Below are 12,186 nucleotides of genomic sequence, written 5' to 3' on the forward strand. Positions count from 1 at the left end.
AATGATCCTTCAATGGAATGATGGACTAAGAATGGTTTATAACAGAGTTTATAAAGTTAAATTCTGGTTTGTGCGGACATGATATTTTAAACAACCATGCAGTTTTCATTCCGTGGAAAATAACACCGACTATGTAAAAACGCATTTCTTATGGTTGAGAATAACCATTAAGATTAAATGTGATTAAGATTATTTGTATCATCGTTAATAATTACATATATTTTCGATAACAAAAATGATGCTTTATCTTCATTGTACACGATGTTTGAATGTTGGAAAAGTTATTTCATCCGGGTAATTTACATAAAATGTCAAACACTGTATAATGCCGATTACGACTCTTATTGTAATAGGAAGGTTAGAGATGAAAACGTCGTCTTTTATTTTCAAATGAGACTGCGTTTGAATTAGATCGTTTTTCTGATAAAAAAGGTCAACGTAAACGCCAAAGATAAGATATCTAATTTCGTCACATCATACAGCCGCGTCTTGTCGATTGTTCCATTTTGAGATTACAAACAATTAAGAATAAAACATTTCCTATTGTGTATGCACTTTAGCAAGCATGATGGCAATCCAAATACCCTTGTTCTCATGATCTGTGCAGAAGTCGGAAACATGATGAAAAGTATAACGATATAAACATGCATCGATATTAATTGATGATGAGGGTAATCATGATAATGATGCTGATGAGGAGGAGGATTTTGAGAAGGGTGATTATGAGGATTTTTAAAAATTAGTATTGTTATTTTTATTTTGATAATTACGACGATTAAGAATGCCGCGGGAACAAAGACGACGGCAACAACAACAACGATGATGATGATAATGATGACGATGTTGATGCTGCTGGTGATGATGTCGATGGTGACAACGATGATGACGATGATGATGATGATGATGATGATGATGATGATGATGATGATGATGATGATGATGATGATGATGATGATGATGATGATGATGATGATGATGGTGGTGATGATGATGCTGATGATGATGATTATGTTAATGGTGGTGGTGGTGGTAGTGATGATGAGGAGGAGGAGGACAGAAGGAGGATGTTTATTCAAAACAAAGATTTAGTGTTATGGGTAAAAATAATAACAGTGCATAACGAACATATACAACAAAAACACAATGCGTTGGCCCTTAATGTCGCGCAAAATCCTGTGTTTAATACTATTGACAAAAATAATGTCAGTTTTCGGCAAATCATAATGTTAAGATGTTTCAAAGGACACAAAATAAATACATAGGCATCGACATTTAATTAAATTTCAAACAAATATCTTGGATATGGCCAATACCATAAATTCATTATTTCTGATAAGTTGATAACATATCTTTCCTGATAATGGCCATGTAGAACAATTGCGTAGATTGATGATAAATATTAGTTCGTAAATCCTGTAAAGGTTTTGTTCGATTAATACAAATATCATAGCACAGTAAAGTATTTTGCATTAACATTAGAAAAGCGTAAGAAAAATATTCTTATTCAAACCACAGGTGTTGGGCGCGTGGCCAAGTCACTTGAACACTATCAATTTGTCATAAAACAACATTTTTTATCATTTTGAAAATCGGCATATTTTTCTGATATGATATATATTAACGTTTATATATATATATATATATATATATATATATATATATATATATATATATATATATATATATATATATATATATATATATATATATATATCAGAAAAAAAATCAGATTTTTTTTATTTTCTGATCAGAGAACTTGATTGAGAAGAATGTTGATGAGTTGACGATATACGGTCCAAAAATGAATCATGGCTTCAGAGTTATTGATATAAAAATGCATAAGTTGACGCGTTGGTTTGGAATCGTTTTTCTATGATGCAGGTCAATTATAATTTGGAAAGTGTGAAATAAGATGTATTTGTCAATATCCAGTTTGCTTATCTGTTAACTTCTGCATGATGTACCTATAATAAAATGCATTTACCCACGGCGATACGAACCACTGAAATAAATAATTTGTCCAGGTTTATTGATTAAAGGAACCAATTGAATATCATAAAAATACATTTATTGGGGACTCGCAATATCGTGCACATGTATCAATCTTTCAGAACCGTATTGATTTATTCTAATTTTGTTTAACCAGTGTTTTATCATTAATATTTGCACGACGATGGCATTAAAATTGAATGATATCGAATGATATCGAATATGTTTAAGATTGCCGGCGATTGTTTTGGTTAAAATATTTTTATTTAATGAGAACTTATTGATAGCGTTGTCAGGGATTCTGCATTTAAAGATCCATGCTTGGTTGGACAGCATCAGATCGAAATGGCGTACGCACAATGGCACTTTTGAACGCATAGCAAGCCCGTACACAATCGCTCAAAACAACTAAGCAATAAATGAACATGATGAAAACAGAACACTTGAATAAAAATCGATTGGATAATGATGCTTTTAATAGTATCAATAATATGAGCGCATGTTCACTATATATTTGCAGCAAGCGTTTTTGAACATAAAATAAAATGTATTGTATACAAAGGAAACCATGTTCATTTAAAAAAATGTTTTAAAAATCATTAAAAACCAGATGCTTTGTTAGGGTGTATTGATGTTTTTTCGGTCTAAGGTGGCTTTGAAGTTATATCAAATCAGTAATGCTTATCGTAGGATAAATGCACTTTTTACGATGACAAATTCACTTGTAGTGTTGTAATTACCAAATGCTATCAAATCATGCATACAATTGTAGTATCTTATTTGTGAAAAGTATAATAAACAACAGCCATTTCATTTTATTAGTTCAAAACATTTTAAGTCACGAAGTAATCTTTGTTTAAAATATGTCTATCATATTCAGTTTAAAAAAATCTGTAACTCAAATGTAGCCCATAGATTAACTCCAATTACAACAAAATAATGGTTTTCATCGACCTCATGGCAAAAATATATTGATACTTTAAATACTCACCAAACTGTTGAGCGGTCACTTTGTTGATAGTCATTAGAACAGTCAACAGACATACACACATCAGAAACAATCCAAATATATTCGCCATGTTTACTTCTTTTACTATACTGCAACGTCAATACTTATGTGTAGTTGAATTATATTTCAAACTTAAAAGAATATCATGTCTACATAATGTATAACTTTTCTGATGCTGATGTATCAAAGTTGAGTCACTCTTATATATGTAGATTACTGAATATATCAGTGAGCGTGCTCAGTTTTCGTGGTGTAACAGTTTAAAATATCAGTTTATACTGTTTTGTTTAAATCCACTCACAAATGCTCCCCGAATTGTTTCAACAAAATGAACTCATACAAACTATATTAAATATGTATTATGCTGAAGTTTACACCGAATAATTGTCGCAAAAGTAATCGTTTGTCAACAATCAATCTTATCACGTAACGTTAGTCGCAAAAGATTGTTTTTGCATTCACAACATAGCGCATCTTTTGCCATCAGTCCTGTATTTCAGACGTTCTACACAACATGTTTATGACAAGACAAATGTCTATCAACGATTTTATCCCAGATTGACGGCGTCCCGTGATCAAGTCGTTATCAGTGGAGAACAGAGGTTAAAGGGGCATATTGGTACATTTAATAGTAAAAACAAAACTTGAATATCCTAAGAACGGTGTGTACACTTTGTGTTTAATATTATTTGTATTTATCTGAAACAGATATATTTACCATGAACGTTTCACTTATGTTTAACAATACATATGCATTATCGTATCTGGTAGAACATTAAATCATAATTTGTTTGATCTTGCATCTGTGCAGATGACAATGTGGAACGTTTGACATTTTCAATATGCGAATAGAGTCGAATTCACGTAAAAAATTATTTGCCTATTAAAATAACGCTACACGAACACATAAAAGAGATTTAACAATTTTTAAGGCAATATAGTGTATGTACACAGTATTACCATTGTATCTCGAACATGGGATGGAAGAGTAACTTGATAATCTTTCAGACCTAAATAAAGCTTTTTTTCTAAAAATAGTGACGGTTGGCCATCAAGTGGATACGTATTTACCCACTTGTTTATATTTTAAACTAAGTGAAAATAACTCTTTTTCATGAACATGTTTTTGTGGTATATATTATTGTGTTATATTTGGCAGATTGAACAATTTGTTGCAAAACTGCGAATCAAAGAGCAAGTTATATATGAAAATCACAAACAAATCCATGCAGCGTAGTGATTTAAGCAATATTAACTAAAGTTTTTCAAGACCTTTGAACAAATACCGTATAAAACGTCGGAATTGCCCTATAAAGAATTTACAAAATATAATACTAGACGTGCTATTATAACAATTTAATAAATGATGTAATTGTCATAAAATGATCATCCGATCATTAAACAATTTTGTATCATGTGCAGAAATAAATGTACAATAGCCATTCTATAAATTTGTTGAAACATTTAAGAAAAAAAAACAATATTCAACTATGACTTTCATTTTTGAGGTTTGAAGAAGTGTCAGCATCAACGGTCCTTCCTCATTTTTCAGGAACGATATCTTCCTTTCATGTTATCCTTACAAGTGAACATTTCGAACACAAGTATTACTATCAGTGTTTTTGATAAGATAAATGCAGTAAGAGTCACGAGTCGGGATAGCCGGAGCATTTAACATTTGCAGATGTAAGCATGATTGTACTGTAATCGGGGTGTAACATAATACTTAATATGTCCATCATTTTTCTTTCTGAATTAAGGACGTACAATATAGTTTTTCGTTATGTATTCATTCATATGTATTATTCTTGATGATTAGTTTGTGCATATAGGATATTATTTGTTGTTAGGTTTATTTTTGGTTATCTGCATTGAAAGGCTCATTTATTAAAAAATGCCATGGTTTGTTTTATTGCATATACGTTTCATGTTTGGTATTATGTGTAGTATAAATGTAATTTTATTACACCATACCATATATTGCATATATCACACTGTAAGATCCTTGATGTTCATCATTATATTTTAATATTTCAACAGAAAGTGTCAATTATGGATATCCTACAAAACAAAGAGCAACATGTACGGGTTCGATACTGTCTGGCTATGTTTTAAATCAGGTTTTTTCCATACGAAATCAAAATGTATGAATCCACAAAACAGCTTCACCATTAATCATCGTAAAATGGCCTAAATTTAAACACAAATTTGTCTTCACGAATTAACATGATTTGTTTCATATCTTTAAATTTAGTGGGTTTGCGCATGATTAAAGATGTATTAAACTTGATAAACAAAAAATTGTACTTTGCGGACATATTAATAAAGTTGTTGCGATATCGTTTGAAACGGTTACCAACGTGAATGACAAAAAAAATTTACTTGAATAGTGGATATGCGATCACAAAAACCTCACTGTGTGCCCCATAAATTGTTTGTCATCACTTATTTCGTGTTTATGCAATCTATTTAAAGCACGTACAACTCTTCATATGTTCCACATCAAAATCAGTCTATATCAGCGAAAAGGTATTCGATGACATTATCTTCATATTTGGAAATAATGAAATACGGCTTTTGAAACAAATATATCGTAATAAGTTGAACATAAGTTGCATAAGGCATAGCAAAGCCGATGGTCAAAACGATGGGCACCACACTATCGAGACAACAACGTATGAAACTCAACGCCGCGTTCAAACCAGAACGTTTTAAAGCCGGTTTTATACCAAAGATAATATTATAAACTGAAAACAATGCAACTCAGAATTTTTATTTTTATTTAAATTTTTGTCACAAAGTAAATACACGTAGCATGGATCAAATCACGTACACACAGCATATTCGTGTAGTAGTTTAATATTTTCGTTCAAATATGGTCCGTTTATGGTAAATGTGTAATTTGTGAGTGTATATTATCTCTACATAAAATAGCAGATGCTTTGATTTTTATAATTGGTGTACATGTTTTTGTTTTTATGCAAACATACTCATGTACCTTAATAGAGCACCAAACATACTTCCTAAATATGCACATGAAAATATTTTTCATTTTGTTGCGAAAACGTTATAATCTCATACACAAATTAACATTTCAAGTTAAAGGGCCTTTTCACGTTTCGGTAAATTGACAAAATTTAAAAAAAAGTTGTTTCAGATCCGCAAAGTTTCGCTTTAGTTATGATATTTGTGAGCAAAACAGTAATACTGAACATTTACCATGCTCTAAAATATCCTTTATACGCATCTTTTTACGATTTAAAAACCTAAACATTATAAAGCGTTGCAACGCGAAGCGATTGAATAATTTGGAGAGTTATGTTGTTGTCGTTAAATTTTGTGAAACTACGAGGATTGCTGATATAGTGTATAAACTATATCACTCATTGTATAAGTACGGATGGCCGAGTGGTCTAAGCGCTAGACTTTTACTCCAGGGGTCAGTGGTTCAACCGCAGTTGAGGGTTACTTTTTTTTTTCGTTAATTGTATTCTTTTTTTTACTGGAGCTTTTAGATCAAATGTTTACATTTGTGAATATAAAGCATTTAACAACAAACTTCAATACATGCCAAAATCTGTGAAAATGCCCCTTTAAATCTTTTGAAACAACATATGTTATAAGCTTCCTGAAAGTATATACAACATATATCTTATCTAAAAATTAATCATTAATATGTATTAATTCTTTTTATGGCAAATGACATAATTTACTCACGGATGTTTTCACCTTTCGCCATTTCGACAGTTATTAGATCAGTCAACCCACAAACAAGTAGGAGAAACAATCCGAGTTCGTTCGCCATAACTTCTTTCACGGTTCCTGTTACGTCAATAATTGTTCTTGCAAACTACTTTATCCAACTGAACATAATATCATTTTTATAAACGTTTTACTGGTTTGATTATAAAGTTCCATTGTTTTGCCATTCTAAGTATATTTATACATATTTATCTTTGTTTGATGGTTTGGTTCGTTTAGTAGTTTATGTTTTGTCTGCGTTATATTTAACAACTTAATTCAAATTAAAAAAATAATGTAGTGAATAACTTCAGAACATTTCAACGGTTCGAAAAACAAGTTCGATTGTAATTTCATTTCCATTTTCCATTTTAACACATTTTTGATCAGTCACTCTTGCATCAATTTATCATAATCGCTACGCGTGTGTCGATACGACAACTGTCTGTCTTTCAAAGATTTGCACTCAGATGAGGGCGTCACGTGATGGAGTCGTTATCATTTCAATTGGGGCGCTTTATTTATGATAAAAATGGTGTTCATGTTTCATATTCAACCGACATCGAGCAATTATGTTGAGCATACAGTTGTTGACATGGATATTTTAAATAGTTAATGTATTTGTTCATTGCAAGTTTTAAATCATGTTCAAGTTGCACTTTAAACATACGAATCCATTTCAAGCTGTATTAAACTTTAACTTCAAATAAATCATACATGCTGACATATTAAGTTTCATTAAATGTAAGCATTACTTAAACGCTTTGTAGAAACAGAAAACTTATGGATATATATATTTAAGACAAAATTATTTATCTACCAACAATTATCTCTTGTTGATAAAGTTGCTGATTTGAATTTGATGGGATGTTCACAGTATCATTAAGATAATCTATCAGGACCAAATCAGGCTTTATTCCGATGCGCGATTAGATTTCAATTTTCAGGGAAAGTAAGCAATTTTTGAAAACTTAACTGTAGCAGACATATTAAATATATAAAGTTTGTTCTGATCCTGAGTTTGAAATTGCTTCTTGAATATTACAATATTGTTGGATTAACCAACTTAACTGACTTAAGCGTTTGAACCAAGTGAGCGAAAATAAATAATCTTAAACGAATATGGATCGTCATGGGGTTCGACAAATAACAGCTTAATAAAGAAAATAGAAAACACAAGCTCATGCGCGCTGATCCTTGATGGACAAGAATAATCCTTTTTTATTTGACGCACGCAATCACCTTGTATTTTACACGTTTATTTGCACCTCGGTGTGCTCACGTAGCATTGACCCTAATCAGCGATGATCAATTTATAGCGTAAACATAATTATGTCAGCTGAGGGAAAAATATCGATACAAATATTTACTGGCGGATAAGTTAGAGTAATGCCTCAAGAAAGGGGCAAGACATTCCTTCAACTAGGCCCTGAACAAATGTGACAATATCAAACCCAAACAATGCGACGAAACTTAAGATTGCTTTACATTTTGGCGAATTCGACTGTACATACATTTTCGATTTCAGAATTAAATATCTGGCTTATTTCGCATTATTCGACACATGTTCTTCTTAACTTTTATTTTTATTTATATTGAAATATACGTCTTATAAACAAATTATATATATATATATATATATATATATATATATATATATATATATATATATATATATATATATATTTATAAACTAATAAATAATTGACAAAATCGTATAATCTCGCTTTAAAATGAACAAATTGAGAAATAAATTTACGATATAAATGAAAGAATGATACAAAAAAATGCTTTTTTTCATTTAACCAAATTGAAAGGAGAAATAGTTCATATGTCGCAAAAACAAGACTCAATAAATTTTGCCGATTGACGAACCAGACTCGTATGTTTTCTGGAATTCTAATAGGAACAATCTTTCTGTCTCATGCATAATTTTGTATCTGGAAAAATATCATTAACATTGTTTTGGATTGTGTTTGTATCGGGTATATGCTTTAAAACGTTCCAACAAAGAACCTTTTAACGAAATACGGCATATTTGGCCAATAAAGTTTTAATATGCTCAAAGCATGAACTTAACAAAATTTTGAAGCATGTTTGCCGTGCTTAACTATTGCGATATGAAATGTACGCGCGGTACTGTGTCGATGCATTTATTTAATATTTCTACTGAAACATGTAACATTACAACGAACAAAATACGCGCAGATAACTTGACATTAATCACAAATTAGACATCGGAGCACAGAAATCTTAAGTAAAGTTCTCACGTGCAAACTTAAGAAAGCGATAGAAAACAGAATGCGCAGCAACATAGGATTAAAACAAGATTTTCTCAACAGGGATTTAAACCAGATTTACATGTACGTGAACAGGTCTTTCAAAATGATCTTAACACATATGGAATATTGTTCCCATTTGTCGAAGTAAATCAGCAAATAAAAGGCTGATATCATTACTCCGAAACTGTATATAGTATTTGTTTTCTTACCAGAAAGCGATTCTAAGTAGCATACGATTTTTGAAATTTTCTTATAATAGGTTTGATAAAACCTGTACAAGAAAATTAATTCACACAACATAATTTAGTAATTTTATTGCATGTATACATACATTGAGTAATGAGTGTATTCGCTAGAACGTGAGGATTCCTTTAGATCATACTTTGTTCTTGCTTTTCGTTTTAATTGACATCGAAACTACCATGATCCAAACAGTTTTTACTTCATTGAAATCGGTTCACAGTAACAATTTTGAAATTATAAAATATTTACATGAGAGAATATCTATTGCATCAGGCTTTTATCTGCCAAGTATTTATTTTTAACATATACCATAAGTAAAGTAGCTAACATATATTCCCCGTTTCCTCGGTATTCAAAAATAAGCATGATTAAAAAATACATTTCTTATCAGTGAAGATTCAATAGAGTTTAATGTATAGAGTGATTGTCATTCGAAAGAAACAGTACACAAAATAGATGCATTTAATTATTTCAAATGGCATGAACTTAGGAGCCTCTATTTGCTGAGAAGCAAAAAAAAAACAATTCAAGGATTAGTCGCATGCCATCCAATTTTCGACCTACATCTTTAAAGAGTTACTCAAATGTTTTAACTTAAATGTGCTGTCGCATATCACCCACATGATACCGTCATCCATATTAAGTAAATGATATGATTTTACTTATATCGTTACTCGAATGCTACCGATTGCAACGCAAGCATATAAAGTACACAGAAAACTCGTATTATCATATGTTTGTCCTCACCGCTGAACAAAGCTAATCTGACGACAGAAATTTATCGCGTGTCAACCGATAGGCTACAACTCTGATAGACATACAAACAACCCAGACTCAAAACGGTGATAACTGGATTGCGAACTGACGAACACGATAAACCACTCACAACGTTATCTCAATTGTGGGTATGACCCTGATTAAAAGACAGCGATCGGAAGGTCGTGGGTTCGAACCACACTATGGGAGCGTGCTTTAGATTTCACCCATGCACAGAAAGTAATGGTTCTATTCCGAAGAAACGGACAAAACGCGTTTGAAATCAGCCTTAGGCTTTCTATGCAATCGAGCTAAAATAAATCGGTTTAAATGAAAGCTTAAAGGTCAAATTTTACCATAAAAGAGCTCATCTTGACTGTACCTGTATTATTCATCATGTTATTTTCAAATAACTTACCAATACTGACAACCATGAAAAGATTGTATATCATGTGTAAAATCTGTATTTTCGTCCTAGGTCATAAAACAGCTTGTCTGGGCTCTAACGTTGTTTTTCATCATGCAATTTGAAAAGAACTTTAGACCAATTACTACCATGAGGAGACTGACGACCACTTGCATAAACAGAGTTTGTGTCATTCTGTTTAGGGGAAATGTTGCAAATGATGTGTATTGCCCAATTTATTAAGTCAAGATCGCAGTCATTTTTTAGCAATTGCAAAATGCAAAATGAACCTCTTGACAACTTTCTGGAAACATAAGGCAACCGGCATCTTATTCTTAATGAGTTCTAAAAGACACTTAAAAAACCATCTGGAGTGTTAGGCATGATATATCTGTTAATTTACCGATGGTAATATATATTTCCTGACAAATCCCACCAAGCTCTGACAAACTTTAATTTGCACGTAATGTTGGAAATTGTGTCAAAATTTGGAAAATTGTCATTTTTACAATCTGTGAACAAGTTTTGCTTAATTAGTACAACACAGTACTTGCATAAATACTTGTTTTCCTCATTGCAACTCTCAAAGCAATACTTTCTCTTAATTTGATTTGTCATTAATGTTTGTATAATCTTATTTTAGATTGATGTATGAGTCATAATATTTCCTAACTATTGTTCTTTATAATGAGGTCACTTCAATGTTCACTGGTGTGCACTGGCTTCATTAACGACGGATGAGTAACTTGAGTAACAGAGTTGTGTACACACATTTTAATCGTGTTATATTACATTTTAATAAATCAGTCTTTACAGAAAACTGAATGTTCATACACTTTTGTGCCAGTCTTGACAGCTCTCTGGAAACATAAGGCAACCGGCATCTAATTCTTAATGAGTTCTAAAAGATACTTTAAACATTCTTTAAAGTAATTAGGTTGCGTTGTACTTAACGGTAAAGATTTAACATGTAGTATGGATGTGATGTCATTCCATATTTACGGCTATTTAAAAAATAGGTTCATATTCCCGATGCTTTAAGTTATTTTCTTTCTTACATACAGTCCCGAATGTTTCTATTTATGTCGTCACATTCAGATCGAACAAGATTATCTGTCGATATCAACTATTTTGAAGTCAAACAAACCATTTAAAGAATAAGTTTGTTTTAAAAACATTGTCTTAGGTGTAACTATAAACAATTATTCAGATTTAACTAGTTTTAACAGTTTAAGTTTATTTGTTCAAATATCAATAGATATCAATATGAAGTGGATTAGTTTTGATATCAATAGATATCGATATAATTTTTCAAACATAAACTTAAAAACAATAATTTTGAAAGTAACGGGATTATGTTAAATTCTTGAAATGTTTTATCTTGCTACCATAGATGTATTTATTCATCCGACTTCACACAATTATACACGATCATAGGAATGTCTCATGTTTACACGTGAACGCAATCATCATAATTTTGACTACTATCAGATCGACACTTTGTGTCGTTTTTACTCTTAACTTATGTATTTAACTCAATTATATCGAACGCTTGAGGTTTATTTAAACGTTCTCGAGTCCGTTTTCAGGGAAGCACTAGTACTTTCATTCTTTGAGGAAGATCTAAAGAAGGCCCCCCCTGTTTTGTTTTGTTAAAATAATATTAAAATGTGTTCATTCAATGTTTGCATGTTTCGTTAAGTACGAGCATAAATTATGCTTAAACTTGCAATATGAAACCTTTTATCAAATATTAGTAT

General features: G+C 31.3%; 1 protein-coding gene across 3 annotated transcripts in view; it reads right to left on the reverse strand.

The window, feature by feature from the left end:
* LOC127865823 (uncharacterized) overlaps positions 1 to 7,288 on the reverse strand; it is a 64,314-nt gene extending 57,026 nt beyond the window's left edge. The window contains exon 1 of one of the 3 annotated variants that reach the window (XM_052405842.1): positions 6,716 to 7,288. In XM_052405842.1, coding sequence (XP_052261802.1) covers positions 6,716 to 6,803 — 88 coding nt within the window. In that variant the 5' untranslated portion in view covers positions 6,804 to 7,288. Of the gene's footprint in view, positions 1 to 2,980; positions 3,526 to 6,715 lie in introns of those variants that run through there. The other 2 variants (XM_052405840.1, XM_052405841.1) reach the window with 2 other exon arrangements.
* Positions 7,289 to 12,186: the final 4,898 nt, after the last annotated feature.

The sequence above is a fragment of the Dreissena polymorpha genome, chromosome 2 (genome assembly GCF_020536995.1).
Source record: "Dreissena polymorpha isolate Duluth1 chromosome 2, UMN_Dpol_1.0, whole genome shotgun sequence".
NCBI lineage: Eukaryota > Metazoa > Mollusca > Bivalvia > Myida > Dreissenidae > Dreissena > Dreissena polymorpha.